Raw genomic sequence first — 16,294 nt, 5'->3', positions numbered from 1 at the left:
ATCTTTGAGCCTCTGAGAGAAACATAAATAAGCCAAAAGAAGAGCCGCCCTGTCCAAAAAATGTACAAACAGACACGGTTACCTTGATATAAAGGAGAAGAAGACTGAGTTCTAGAGACGCCTGATCATGTGTCCATCTTACCAAACATGTTGACACTGTCTTTGAAATATTTGACGTGGTCTAGTTTTCAGCCTTTTTCAGCCTTTCTTTCTGTCTTTTAAAGAGGTCATATTATGCGCTTTTTGGGGTTTGTATATTTAATCTATGTACCTACTAAAGTATGTTCACAATAGCTAAAGTTATAAAAAAGTGTCTGTTTTTATGTACTGCCACTCCATGCACTGGCTCGCTTCTGACTCTCTCTCTAAGGCTCTGAAGTGCCCACGTTCAGAGTCCCCACATGTGCCAAGTCTGATCTGATTGGTCGGCCTGTCAGCTCTGCCGTAATTGGTCAGTCGCTCAGCACGGTTCTCGGAAATGTCACGCCCCTTTTACCATATTGGGAATGCAGCCACTCTGAGGGCTGGGGAGCAAAAACATTAGCACCTTAGCACTACTGTGAAGAGTTAACGGGCGTGCATCATGAGCTGCAGGGCTTGCCACAACGAGCCAATGGGCTTAGATCTGTGATCTCACACTGACAAGACGTCACACTGGCAATTTTTTTTCGAGGGGGGCTAGAACCGAGCGTTACATGCAGCTCAAGCTGCAGCTAACAGGAGGACGTAGGAGAAGCCGCGTTTCCGCGGACTTTGAATTTTTGCACTTAGATGTGCCTAAACATGCACAGGACACTTGTAAAACACACTAAAGAGCATATAAAACCAGAAAAAGCATGATATGGGCCCTTTAAGTCTGCTTCCTTTAGCACATATATAGGAAATGGCCTACAAGATGTCAAACATTGATTTGTGGACTGCAGTTTTCGGACAAAAGATCGTAATTATAGCATTATTATCGCCTTGCTTGCGATTCACCATAACTGAATGAAAGGGTGGAGCTGGAATAGTAAAGATTAATGTGTTGTAGCTGACTGGAATTGTTTAAATAACGACAGGTGAATGAGTTGATGCAATATAGCTGCTTTCTAACACACATCTCAGGTATGCTGTTTGGATGTGAACATGGTACATTCTGCTGTCAAATTGTGCATTTTATGGTGATTGTCTCACTTTTAAGGTGTGGAAGAAACCAACCAGATATGGCCATTTGACAAACTGCTGGTTTTGGCAATTTATTTTTGTCTTCCTTTTTCAGCCTTGCTGCAATCAATCAATTGCTGATGGATAATTTGCTAATGGATTTGCTTAACATTCAGTCGACTCTGATACAAGGTTTAGACTCTGGGATTAATTATATGCTAATTTATCTTGTAAAGAGTGTGAACTGCAGAGCTTTTAGGTACAAATAATTTCACCTAATAGCAAAAAGTGTGGAATTAAAAAAAAAAAGCATCTACCAGTGTCTTGGGTCAAATCCCTACGCAATCTTCCATTCTACCTGTTTAAGTGTTTATTTTCCCACTGTCTAAATAAGAATAACAAATCCAAAGGTGAGGGGCCATAACAACATTGTTTTCCTCCTAGAAAAACAGAGTGCTGCTGTGTGATTGGATGCCCACGGCTGTTGATGCTCTTTAAAGTGAAACCTTAGAAGTGCTAAAGTTCAGCCTGGGCGTTTACAGTGGAGGAGGCCTACATTTAAACGAGTGTAAAGGGATAGTCCTCACAGATTATGTAATAGTTTTATCTGGAACAGCCCTCGTCCTCTCTCCACACAGGCCTGACCCCGTGTTAGATCACCACTTACTGTTACAGTGTCTCGCTTTAAGACGTCATTTATACCCTGTGGAATCCAGAGCGACGTGCACACACACCACACAGCAACATGCACATACTGTAGATACAGTATGTATGTGCTGTGAATTCAGTAGCATCTGATACTGTGTTTTAAACCATGATCCTTCCTTGTACAATTTTGTTTTGCTTCATAGCCATGCAGTTATTTTGTACCTCGTTCAACTGCAGCAGTAGTGAAAAAGATTTAAAGGTTCTAGCCGGAGACACTTTTAGATAAGACTCTTGTCCATCAACACTTAAAGACCTGTGTTTGTTTATGATGTGTTAATGCAGAGGCAGCTGTGTGTGCACTATATTAAGTCTGCAACCTTGTGCATGCAAATATCTAAGTTCATGTACTCTTGCACATACAGACGCTTTATTCACACTTGACATACAAGCAGCATAAGCCCCGCGTGGCCTCTCCTGCAAAAGGGGGGGTCAAATCCTTAAAAGTTCAAAGACTTGTGTGTCCCTCTGAGGCAGACAGGATTTCTGATATATTACTGCCATTACTTCAGAATGTCTCATGTTTCAAATGAATCCTCCTAACAGTTCAAAGAACATTTTTCTGCTTTATCAATCACAACACGACAAAAAGATACAAGAAGAATTTAAGGGGATGCCATGTTGATTGTTAAGAATACTTTAGTTTAGTTTCTTTTCATGTGAAAATGGATCATACAGTACTTCATACTTTTCCCACCTAATTCTTTTTTTTATATGTATTCAAACAATATGGTGTGCTAACAATTTCCCTTATCTCTCATTATAAACAAAATATCTCCTGTCTTGCACTCGGGTCAGAAATATATATATAACATATATTTTTTTTTAATATAATTGTTGTTGTGAAGGATCTAAATGAAGACCATTAATTACATTTAATCCCTTTAAATATTGATTTCAGACTCCCCCACACTTTCCATATAAAAAGACTTCAGATTATCTTCCTGCAATACCAACGTCATGAAGCTGACGCTAAAAACATTTTAATGTGATCAACACAAAAACATTTTAATGTGATCAACACAAAAACATTTTAATGTGATCAACACAAAAAAACATTTTAATGTGATCAACACAAAAAAAAGATTATGGTATCAATGCAAAAACATTTTAACGTGATCAATGTCAACCTTTTGACCAAAAATCTTGGCTCCTTGTTTTCTTCATGTGACTTCATTGGATCTTTGTTTCCTGTTTATGGGACAAAGGAGACTATTGTTGGTTGATCATTATTTCAATCAAAACCACAATCAGTGAATAGAGCTTTATTAGAGTCTTGGAAGCCGGTCACCTCAGCTGACTCAGGATTTGGGCATTAGATTGGACGTTTATTAGCCCTCAGAAAACCAGACAATGACCTTTAACTTTCAGATTCAAAAACCAAAGCACTGAATCCTTCTGTCTTTGTTTTTAAATGTAATTTTTTAAGCATGTTTTTTGTCCTCCAGCTCTTTCTGTGAACTTGAAAAGCCTGGCATGTCACTGTGTTTACCCATTGGCTCCAAATTTGGATAATTCCTTACATAATGTGATTCTTTGTGAACGGCATGCTGTTCTGCAAAGGATTACCACTTTGGAGGGGAAGAATTTAACATTAGAAGCTTGACTCATTATCCTCAGATTTCCTCTAATTATCCTTGGATCAACACGACTGATTCAAGCAGGATAGATGCAGGAGAGAGAGAAAAACATGCTGCTTTTTATTTTGGAGAAGGGGGGGTTACTGTGAATGAAAAGACAGAAGGGAGTAAAAAGGGAGGATGAGAGGAGTAGGGAGGGGACATGGAAGAGTGGAGGTGATGAGGCGAGACCAGTTGAGCAGAGGGAAATGACTGCATGACCACATGGTGTTTTGGCCTGTGTGTAGCTGTGTGTGTGTGTGTGTGTGTGTGTGTTGCACCGCCAGGCACAGAGAGATGGGACAATAGGGTGAACAGTGAGTGGCAGGCTGAGATGGCACCTATTGTTAACACCCATGAGTAAACAGCATGTGCACACTCACACACACACACACACACACACACACACACACACACACACACACACACACACACACACACACACACACACACAGGGTTGTTATTGAACCCATCCTGATGAATGGGTTTGTTTATAACGACTGTAAAAGATCAGACATCATGGACATTTTAAATGTCCTGCATAGTTAAAAAACATGTAAACTATTCTCATAATTGATTTATTCTTTTGGTAATTTTTCAAGCAGAAAAGTCAAATATTTGGTGGTTAAAGATTCTACATTGTGAAGATTTGCTGCTTACCTTGACATTAAAGAAAAGTAATACAGATTCTTTATTTTTTTAAACTTTTGGTTTGACAAACGAAACAAATTTGAAATGTTCACACTGGGCTCTCGGGCATTGTGATGCATTTTCACAATTCTTCTACAATTTATACAAAAAGAAGTTCACTGATAGTTTTGTAACCACTCAGCAGATTAATCGATAACCAGAACCATTTTTGTTTCCAGCCCTGCACTGGAGTTAACAAAATACAACATTAACAATATCAAAAACATATCTTGTTAAGTTAAAAAAGGGAAACCATCATGTATGTTTATCCCCACGTGTCCTTCAGAAACAACAAATTTTTCAGCCACAAGTAGGTCAGATTAGAATACACACACGTGTGCACACACATGGCCCTGGTTACTGCAATATGTAGAGCGGTGATTGATGGGGAAACCAAAAACCACCTAAATAGAAGGAAAGAAGGAGGGAGGGCTGGGGAGAAGGAGAAACACAGAGTGAGTGAGGCAGCTGGAGAGAGAAAGAGGACAGAAGAGAAGATAAAAAGATGTTAGCAAACATACGGGAAATATAGAAGAAGGAGGGTGTGAACTTATTTCAGTACCCACAATGCAGATCCTGACACTTCTCTTTAAACGATGAGATCCATCACTTTCTCTCTCCACCTTTTGGAACTTATTTATCCTCTTTTCAATCATCCTTATTTATAATAGATCCTTTCTCTCTCTCTCTCTCTCACTCATCACTCATGCTGGCTAACCATAACAAGCTGTGGTAAAGGTCTCAGAGAAGTTTTGGTTTGTGTGCACGAGTGAAACATGCATGTATTTTTGTGCCTTATGTGCACTCATTAGTGTGTGTGTGTGTGAGTGTGTCTTTGCAGGGGGTTTGTGGTTCTTTGCAGGAGAGTCTTTCCAGACTCCAGGGGGGCTAAGAGACATATTGGCAACATACTGACTAAAAGCACACACCAGGCCCTTTTTTCATGCACACACACACACACACACACACACACACACACACACACACACACACACGAGGCCCTATCCTCCTTCACTGCTACACTGTAGGTCTTTTACTGCCTATAGAAACAAATCAGCTCTTCACTCAGTCGAGCGTAATGTAATGAAGATTTATAGGTCCTGATTTTTTTTCCCCAGTTACTGAGCAGCATTCTTCAAAATTTGGGTCAGGGACTCAAAGGTTTATCAGAGAGAAAGCGAAGTGGGTCAACCACACGTGTATAGGTCACGGAAGTTTCCAAAAAAGATTGCCCATTCATGGCAGGAAAAAGGACGCAGCTGGATATTTTTCTATAATCATTTCAGACATATTTATTGGGCTAAAAGAGATTTGCAGTATTTTTGCTGTGCATGGTGTATTATTGTTGTTCTCACCTTCATAACACTTGTTGTACTGTTCAAAAAAAGCTGAAAGAGTACTTCAGTAAGTTTCTTATCGAGTGTAGCTGAAGTTTTTTGGGACATAATTTGTCTCTTTTTCATCATCTGATTCTAAACCAAATAATCTCTAAATGCTTTCAATTATATCAACTCTTCATAAACTGACCTGGATTTGAACTTGTTATTTTAGTGAGGTCACAAGGGTTCCGCAATTATCCTAGATACCAGACTAAATAAACTTGTAGATGTGTTTGTTCATTTTTGGGCTGTCTTGTTTTAACTTTTCGGGCAGTAAGGGAAAAATGTTTCCCTGTTTTTTCTCCCCAAATGATCACTTAGAAGTTTCTGCATCTTTTTATGGGAGAGCAGGGAATCATCAGCAGGATAAAAACATGAGACAAAGTGTTTTAACATTCAACAATAATTCATTTGTATTGTAAGATTACATTCGGTCCATGTTTTCCCTTTCATGCTTGTTCTTAAAAAAGAGCACTATCTTTGATGAGGAGAACACGAAGCCAACCGTAAAGAACCATTTGATCCCAGGATATTCTCAGTTTTACGTCAGAGAGGATATATTTATTCATTAAGCTGTGTGAAGTAACATGAATTGCATGTAGCCGTTTCTGTGTCTTATGTCAGTGGTTGGATTATTATTGCTCTTATGGATACTCAGTTTATAATTCAGGTTCTTATACACTTGATGCTTCATCTGTACAATACTGCCTACTAGATATCAGCTTTACAGCTCTTGTTTGTGATTTCTTTATTTTACCTTAAAGTTCTCATGCTCCAATAAGTTTATTCTATAGGTAGGTGTGACATGCAGGGTAAAAGTGCTTTGAGTAGACAGAAGACAAGAAAAGCAATATGCAAGCGCAAGTTTATTTACTATTTACTCCTGCCAAAAAAAAAAAAAAAAAAAAAGATGTAGGTACACAAAATCAATGACAGTGAATCAGGGAAATAATGTTAGGAAAAGATATCCTGGTTTCAGTACAAATGTCAAATTTGAGCTTCTGGGGAACACAACAAACACATGAATGCTATAATTACTGGAAACCCTCATGTCTTCGATTTTTTTATGAGCATAACTGGGAGATACTTACATATTGAATCCACATAATAAACCTTAATAAACAACTGCTTTACAGACCGTTTGGCTGGTAACATCTGGTCATCTTTTTTAAAATTTACTTGGCTTGTAAAACTTTTTTTAGATGATTTGTTGATTTCCTAACTACTGATGCTGTGAGATCTGCCCTATCCTCATGTTCTGCATTGGTTTCTCTTTATATAAACCAATCTAATTCACTGTTATATAATAAAACGCCTGAGAAACAGACAAGTCTTTGGGTCACAGACAATCATATGTAATCATTCTAGCTATATTTATGCTTCCCCAGGAGAGATTTGACAATTTAGACAACATCATGCGAGCTTAATACCCAGAAGCTCTACAGATCATGCATTAAGGGACCAGTTATCTAGTCTTTTACAGTTTCTTCATTTCTGGCACTCGTTGTGTGGTCTTCTGTTACAACCTCCGTCCATCTGGTGCTGTTAGCGCTGCTCACTTGCTGGGGGTGCAACAAACCAGAGAAGTAGACGAGAGCGGATGATCACTGAGCGTTAAAGCACAGTGGGAAGTCCAGACTAGACCAGTCGATCAGAGGGTATCAGCTTACAGCTTCTCTGCAGGAAGCTGCATAATGCTGTAACACTGCTGATTCGGTTTCTTCCTCCCTGCCTGTCTGGCTTCCTCGCTGGGTTCATGTACTGTGTGTGTGTGTGTGTATGTTCATGTGTGTGTCCTCGGTTGGCAGAACAGAAGTAGTGCAGACATACGAAGAGGTGTCAGTCACACAGAGATGGATAGGTGGCTTCTTTCAAGTTCTCAGATAAACGACAAGAAGATAAAACTAAAAGGAAGCCGTGTGTGTGTGTGTGTGTGTGTGTGTGTGTGTGTGTGTGTGTGTGTGTGTGTGTGTGTGTGTGTGTGTGTGTGTGTGTGTGTGTGTGTGTGTGTGTGTGTGTGTGTGTGTGTGTGTGTGTGTGTGTGTGTGTGTGTGTGTGTGTGTGTGTGTGTGTGTGTGTGTGTGTGTGTGTGTGTGTGTGTGTGTGTGTGTGTGTGTGTGTGTGTGTGTGTGTGTGTGTGTGTGTGTGTGTGTGTGTGTGTGTGTGTGTGTGTGTGAAGAGGCAGCAGATTTGAGAGTAAAGGCTCATGTTGCTTAGGTGTGTGTTTGTGTGAATGAGAGAAAGAGAGAGAGAGGCTCGGACAGAGAGGGAGAGGATATTGTTGAGGTGGTCAAACTCAAGCCTAATGATGTTTTGAAGGAAGATGGAGAGAGAGTGACAGACAGACTGAAGCTCAGAAAAGAAAAGATGGAGAGAGAGTGACAGACAGAAAGAAAAAAAAAAAACCCTGTCTCAACGGGAAGACTTATGCGTCATGCATCAAATTAAACCTTAAATCTTTACAACAGTTTTTTTTATGCAATTTTCTTTCAGCATTTACTCTCTCTCCTACAAAGCCTCTTCTGTATGTGCGAGTTGTTTACTCTACCCATTTTGTACACTAGAATGAAGAAGGAAACATTAATAATTTATAAGGAGGCCCCTTCAGACTTGCTGTCTGTTCACATCTGTGGAAACACACATGCATGCTCACACACACACACACACACTCCCACACACACACACATGCACACAAAATTAGAAATACACACAGAAAGAGGGAGAAGTAATCTGCTCGTGCCCGAGGGAGGTGTCTAACAAAGATGCGGGTGGTCAGGGTCTGTTCTAAGTGCTGCTGGGAAATGGACCGCCGGCTTCCAATCAGTCATGTGACCTCCGAGCTAACGTCATGTGACCACAGAGTCATGTGATCATAATAGAAAAGAGGGTGAGCACATGCATGGACATTTCTGCGTTGCTAATGGGCCATCATCAGTGAAGTGGTTTCTGCAGGATGAAGGGATAAGCTCTTACACACACACACACACACACACACACACACACACACACACACACACACACACACACACACACACACGTATATCTACACACATTAATGCACTTAGAAACACACTAAGGCTTTTAGACTTTCTCTGTGTGTGTGTGTGTGTGTGTGTGTGTCTGTAAGTCATATGATATAGTTGAGGCCCTGGGTTATACAACATGACAATATGAGATCATCGTCATACTAATCTCTGAAGCAGCTCACAAGGGTTCCTCATAGATTTACAACATTTCAAAAGACTTGAACACCGTGACCTGACGTGGCAGAATCTTCAGTCTGTGGTTGATTGGTCTGGATTATAGAGTAGGAATGCTACCTGATGATTAAATTATCCCTCAGGTTATATTAGATCTCTGGATAGTACCACCATATCCCACATTTTTTTTGGTTTGGTGCCTCTGTTTTATTAAACATCATGAATCATTCAAGCTGAGCTTCTGCTTTGTCTCGGATTGCTTGCACTAAAATACTTCAAGCTTTTTTTCTCCTTAATGTTTATTTCTTCTTTAATTAATAACCTGAGGTATTGATTAACAACATTTAACTGTGAGTGTGAACGTGATTAAAAAACTTAATATTTTATGAATGAAAATAAAAACAAGGTTCCCCTCATCGGTCCTGTTTTTTTTATAGCACTGGTTGCCATGGTGATAATCCTGATAATATTCCCATGAGTAGGTGTCTAACCTCCAACGTCTGATCTTGCATCACCTTAAGGATCCTGTTGCTTCTCTAAATGCGCCTCAAATATAAATATAACATTTCTTGTTGCTTCTTCCTGTCGTCTCATTGTGTTTGATTCAAAGAGTCTGTCATTTATATTTCAGCAAACACACTCCAGCTCCCCCCTCTGTATGTGTCTGCAGACCAGACTATAATTACATCCTCTAAAAGGGTCACAGCATTATGAAACAGTTTAAGTGTGTGTCGCGATTTACTCTCAAAACACAAATCTCTATTTCTTTCAGGTTATTTTGGGACATCTCTTACACATTCATGTTTTAAACCCTGAAACCTACATGTAACTGCAGATGATCCTGTGAAGACAGGTCATTAATTAAGAGTCAAGGAGGAAGTGGGAACCATATTTGGGCTTACATCTTCTGAGAATTGAGGTTTAGCACTTTATTTTGTCATCCTCAGCCAGCCCAGATTTAGTTTATTTCGGGGCCGGTGATGTGTCAGCTACAGTAAGACACAGAGCTGGTGAAGCAACTAGAAACTTCACTTTGCAAACAACCATATATACACACATTCTTATTCAAACCTATAGCTAACAAGTGTTAACTAAGCTATTTGTTTAGGTAGGGCGATGAGTGATTCCATTTTTAGTTTTTCTATTACATAATAAACTGACATGAAAACAAACACAGGCTAGACATGACTGAATGCATGACTCCTTTTGCACACATGCTCATGGACAAATGGCCACACACTCAGACTTCTTTACAAGATCTGAACCGCCCACACTGCCCTTTGCATGCATGTTTATTGAAGTATTAGGGTGAGAGCTGGAATGCCCGTTAAACTTAGTGTGTTGGACTTTTCTTAGAATGTCAATCGTAACTCTCACTGGGTGGCTACGACCGCTACTGTAAAAAAAAAAAAAAAAAAAAAGACACACAGTTTAAGCCTGATGCCAGTGTTGTGGAGTACAGTTGACGTCCAGACATCTAAACTGTGAAGGACAGAAGAAGTAGGAGCTGATACCTGAGGGAAGAATCGTTTGTGTCTGTTGGTGGGGAGCCAGTGAGGGATCATGTTGCTTCTCAGAGAAAACACATGATCCCTGACTTTGAGAAAAGACATGAAAATAAATCATCCTCAAAGTGTCCTATGTTATTGTCCTCTTTGTCGTCCTTTGTTCTCCTATTTCCTTAAAAGAAAAAACAATTAGAGCTGAAATACAGGCCAATTAAAAATCGTTTAATAGACCTATGTATCAGCAACAAGTTAAGCAAATATACAAAAACAGTTTTAGCTTCTCAAATGTTTAACTCCATCCTAAAGAGCCTTTTTCTTTTTACTTTTTTAAACAAATAAACTTCATATCAATCTGTCAAGGCAAGAATAGTATCTGCAGATACAAATCAAGATTGCAGATTCAAACATTTAGTCTCCAGTGAGCACATATTTCATTACTGACTTAATTGCATGAAAGAAAAATTAGTAAATGTCGGGTTACCATTTAGACTTCTTCTTTCCATTTTTTTTCAGAGCATACGTTGAATTTCACACTCTAATCTCTACATAATCTCTACATGCTCTACAGTATTTTCTTTAAATAGAGAGGTGTTTCAGACATGGCACAATAATACCAGAGGAGAAACAAGCATGAACAAACTCAGAAACATCTCACTTAATTTTGGCTCTTTGTTTGAGCAGAGTTAGTTTATTTATAAAACGCTTTTATTAAAGTATCACAAGGTACGGCACAGAGAGATAGAGCATGCAGTCTAGTGATAAAAAGAAACCACATCAAATATCAGCCTCAGGCTCTAATGGATGTGTGTGGCGTCTTTGAGCAAAGATGAAAGGACGGTCTACAGTTTTATCCTCATCCTCCTGTACTGCTGTTTTTTTATGTCATCTAGAAGCATTTTCTGAAAGTCTGATTTGATTTGTCAGCTGCATTTGTATTTTATAGACATGTTAAGATGTTGTCAGACCATGGATGTGTGTTTTCAAAGTGCTGAATATTTCTCTATTCCTTACTTTATGCCCTTCCTCTCTTGTTTTGGATCCTCAGTTAATGAGCTCTCCTTTCCTACTTAATGTGATTGTAATCACTCTCACCATTTAAGTACAATTATGTATTTGTTCTATTAATAGAACATGTTTGTGTTTCACTAAATACTTCTTGTGTGATTATTGCAGATGAACAATGTGGCCTGTGTTGTGTTTAATGACTAATAATCGTCCTTTTCTGTCTGTGGTTGTAGGATCGCAAGCTGTCCAAGTCGGAGCGTCAACGCTTCAAAGAGGAAGCGGGGATGTTGAACGGTCTCCAGCATCCTAACATTGTCCGCTTCTATGACTCCTGGGAGGGACCGTGCAAAGGAAAGAAATGTATTGTTCTGGTCACTGAGCTCATGACATCAGGCACACTGAAAACGTGAGTACATGACAGATGAAATGATTTTTCAAGATGTTCATTTTCGGACCTTCAGGAGGGGGGGGGGGGGGAAATAATTTGTCGTCTAAAAAGTGGTAGTGTCTTTTTGGTGTTGTGTTTCTGCTGGTAGGGTAAGACCAGTGTAAAAATGTCAAAGCTGGTTTAAGCTAACCACAGGATGGGACTGTAAGCATCTTCCACTCCTCTTTCCTCCTTGGCTGCAATCTGGTCTTCTTTATGTTTCCTGCTTTGTCTGAGAAGAACATTTCACACAAACACTGTTGACTGCTAGTCCATCCATACAAACACAATAAGGTACTTGTGTGTTATTATTGCTTGAAGTAATAGAATGTAACTTGGGTTAGGCTCTGTAATACTGCAGGCACAGTGTGCTGATGTGGGCTACTTTTGAATATGCCAAAATGTGTCATAGTGACAGATGCAGGTGGAGTCTGTTTGTGTAAAATCCAACCGGTTGAAGCTCCTACACCGGACCAGACAAGGAAAACTGGAACGACTACTCCAGCTCATTAGGAAACCAACCAGAACAATGGACATAAAGCTGTTTATGTGCAACTCTTGAAAAACAAAAGTCACTGCGGTTACTTCAACAGAAAGGAACACCAATATGAAAAGTGTTTGGATTGATAAAGATGTGGTCATAACATGCATGGAAAACATGTTCATGCTTATCTCGCCCCAAAGGAAAAAGAAACAAGGGTGGTGTTCATTTTGTGCAACACTTTAGTGCACATCAACAACACATGCACACACTTTAAGTAGAGACTCTTGACCACCTCTTTACCCCTTTGCTTCTGAAAAGCACTTTCAGTACAGATGATGACTCACCTCCAGATTTTGTTAAAGAAAACACGCACACACTTATGTTGCCATTATTCATGTCAAGCCAATATGCAGTTTTCCTTTATTTTCAGCTGTTAAAATGGTCTTTCAGTGTCGTAAGCACCTCACATCCAAGCAGGTGATCAGCACTGAGTGCATGTGTTAGTGGGTCAGCTTGTGTGTCTCACTCATTACATGTGACTGACTGAGGCCCTGCTTATGTGTGTATGTAACGTCAGCAACATCAAGGTGTTGTCTTTTATTTAAGCATTAAATACACAAGCAAGCCAACCTTGTGTGTGTGTGTGTGTGTGTGTGTGTCAGGTTGTGCTGTACATGTGTGTGTTTGCATGTCGATAGCAGGGGTGTCTCTAAGTGGACAACTGGTGAATCTGTGGCAGTCATTGTCCATGCTGTCACCGCACGCACAGCAGTCTTTACAGAGTCGATGTGTGCCGGTCTGTGAATGTGATTGTTGAGCTCCTGATACAATGAAAGGCTACAGTAAATGTCCGGCATGCGGCGCACGGCGTGTCCCGTGCAGCATGACGTGGGGACATGGGCCCACCTGCCAGCTGCTGCTTCTGCTGCAGATTCCTCTCATTCCTGACAGAGAGACCGACAGATAGACAGAGGGGGGACCAAACGAGGCTGTGGGGAGGCAGATGAACAACCCGTCTGATGGTTATTATCAAATAGTTTAAGGAAGAGAGAAAGTCGTTTTGAAAATCAGGCAGACACATAGTCAGATGAAATACATGGATAGATAAATCATGTTGAAAGCAGGTAGACAGAGAGGCTAATAAACCACCTGTGACCACATAGTGGAAGTATAAATCCATCAGTACCACACTACCAAGGCCACTAGCGCCCTCCACTGGACAGAACAAGCATTATAAATTAGTTTTAAAATACAATACTGAGCAGACACTTTTCATCCTGCTTCTGTCTTCATTTTGAAAGTGAAATGTGTAGCACAGAAAAGTCGTATACAAAACCTTTCTTTTATCTTCAGCTACCGACTGTGTCAAAAGGGAGGGGGGTACAGGAAATATAAATAACTTAAGTCAGGAATGAAACGTGTGATTTAAATATTTAGATGAGACCTTAGACAAAATGAGTCATGAGAATAAGAGCTTGATACAAAACTTGCCTTGACATCAATTTTAATAATGAAGGAATACAAAAAATCTCTTCATTTTTCTTGTTTCCCTGAATTAAAGCTGTATTTCCCCCCCAAAAAAATATGCAAATATTCAACAAAATGATCAGCAATAAACTTGAATGATCCATTTTTCAGTTGTATAATTTACTCCTTTACTTGAAAGTTGTAAATATCTAGGAAATAAATTCTGTCAGTTGCACACATGTTTGTAAAGTTTGTCCAGTGCATGCAGGGACATATATGCACAGGGTCAAGGCTGCAGGGGTTTGGCTGTCATCCAGATGAAGCCTGTAAAAGGAGACAGGACTGTTGTAGGCTGAAGAGGTGGAAAAATGAAAGGGAGATGGCGAGAGGGAGGACTGATAGGGAGGGAGGATGGAAACACTGACCAGCATGGGCTCAGGGTATTAGGGGCCCCTTATCTATGTATGTGTGTGTGAGAGACAAAGAGACATAGAGGCATGTGATTGTACCTTCTCTCCTGTATGTCTGTGTATAAATTCTAGCCACTCATGCTTGAATGTGTACTGTATGTTCTCTGTATTCACACGTCCATACATGTGTATTTAGGTTTGTGTGTTGAAAAGCGAGCACGGTTGAGTGACTGTGTGTAGGAGCAACGCTTTGTGCAGCGTCACTCCAACATCGCATGCCACAGGGTTGAACTTTTCTGTCAGCGCTGTTCTGACTTCAGACAGAGAGAGGAAGAAAGCGGAGTAGACAGGCGAGGTAGAGGAGGCTGTAAGGTAAAGAAAATAAAGGAAGAGGGGGAGAAGGAGGAAAAGAGAGCGCTGTTTGATATGAGTTATGAGATGTGGAGTGTGACATTACGTTTGGCATTACAGAAAGGGAGTCATTTTTTTAATCACAACACATGGCGCTTCAATTTCACAGGTATGCATTCTGTGATATGTTCCCTTAGAAAGTCTCCAGTAGATGTTTTTAAATCATAATGTGTCCTGAAGGAAAACTCCCAGTTAGAATATGTGAATCCGCCCAGATAGTTCTGCCTGATAAAGTCTAAAGTGAAAAAACAGCGACTTGGTCATTTCTCTGTGAACTGAAGAATTTTAGAAAGAGTTTTATTGTTGAATCGTTCATTTTGATTTGCATTTCCATTTCTCTCAATTAGTTTTCTTGTCAAATTAAAAATGGGTAGTCATCTTCTTGAATATTGTTATTGTCGGTGCATTGCTGCATGTAAGTGATATATGGCTGCGGCTGCATCCCTTTCTGAAGAATAGAAAGATTTGACACCTCATTTTCTCCAGTCAGTGAATTATAATCTGGGATGAAGTTGTGTTTGCTTGTACATTCTTGTGTGTGCCACAGCAAAACTTTCATTCAGCATATATAACAAATAAGAGGAAGCAAGTTCCACTTTCTTATTTGCCCCATTTAAAAGATCAAATTGAAGACGTATATTTGGGCTTTAAGAACTTTGATCAGCTTTTCATTGATTTCAACAATGGCTAACTGGGATTTTACATGTAACTCCGAAGAAGAACAAGTTCTTTATATGATACTGCAGACTGAGTCAAGGCTGGTTATGTGAGCAGCTCTTTATTAAGTGAAGACAGATCTACAGTTGCTTCAGTGTGAACACTCATGATCCCTGCATACAGTAAGTGGAGCTGTGATGCTAAAGCCAGACTCAACGATGCCGCTGTGCACAGGCTCGGCGGTCTGGACTTGGAGAGCATTGCTGGTGGAGATGAGATCCTTTGCAGGATCCCCGAGCGGTTCAGGCAGCTGCCTTTTATTCACCAGCAACACTATTCAGATTTAATATGACAAAATGAAAGAATTGCATTAAAAACATAAAGGGGCGAGTTGATGTTCAGCTCAGAGAATTAAAGTGCTTAAAACATTAAACAACAAGAAACGATGTTATTCCGACGGCTGTGATGCAGTCACATTTGCACACCAGCTGAACTTATCAAATCTAAAGATGATTTTGGAGAAGTTGATCTCATCATCTGGACAATGGAAGGATGTACTTAAAGGGAACACACTATGCTAACTCTGCCTGTGTTTTACTCTGCGCTTGAATACAGCTAAAGAGCTGATTAGAAATATGCAGACTCAAGTGTAATGTGAATGAGCTCATCAAGAGTGAGTGAGAGTGAGATTGATTTAAAATAAGTTCTCGAAGCTCTTAAAAAGAATTATGACCGAATCCCTTTTTCGTCTAATGGTTGCATCTAATTTCATCCATAAAGATAAAACTGCCAGTTAAATGACTGAGAGTGAAAGAGACGTTCAGTCAGGACATACTGGTATGCAGCGAAACAAAACATACTCCACACAGTTATGGACCTGGGGTCACTGGGTTTCCTCAAGTTTCCTCCCACATTCCAGACTAACCAGGTGGACTCGAGCTGCTCATCAGCCACAGGTGTGGATCTGTGTGTGGATCTGTGTGTGACCTGTCCAGGAGGGTCTCACTGATTTCCATCCTGTGTTATGCTGGGAAATGTTCCAAACTCATAACTCTGGACAGTGGACAACTCCCTCTCAGGAATCATGTGAAGAAGTCTTTGTTGATGTGCATTAACAACTTTTACACTGAAAGCTGTTTAAAATGTGACATTTCCATGAATTTAGTTTGATATTTTTACTTTATGTGGT

At 40.0% G+C, this 16,294-nt stretch overlaps 1 protein-coding gene across 1 annotated transcript in view; it reads left to right on the top strand.

Annotated features, from left to right (window-relative positions):
• wnk1b (WNK lysine deficient protein kinase 1b) overlaps nt 1-16,294 on the top strand; it is an 86,162-nt gene that overhangs the window by 30,050 nt on the left and 39,818 nt on the right. The window contains exon 3 of the mRNA XM_061030238.1: nt 11,483-11,655. Coding sequence (XP_060886221.1) covers nt 11,483-11,655 — 173 coding nt within the window. The remainder of the gene's footprint in view (nt 1-11,482; nt 11,656-16,294) is intronic.

Source organism: Labrus mixtus, chromosome 22, assembly GCF_963584025.1.
Source record: "Labrus mixtus chromosome 22, fLabMix1.1, whole genome shotgun sequence".
NCBI classification, from domain to species: domain Eukaryota; kingdom Metazoa; phylum Chordata; class Actinopteri; order Labriformes; family Labridae; genus Labrus; species Labrus mixtus.
Note: the sequence above shows the minus strand (reverse complement) of the source record. Positions and strands in the feature narration are given on the sequence as shown.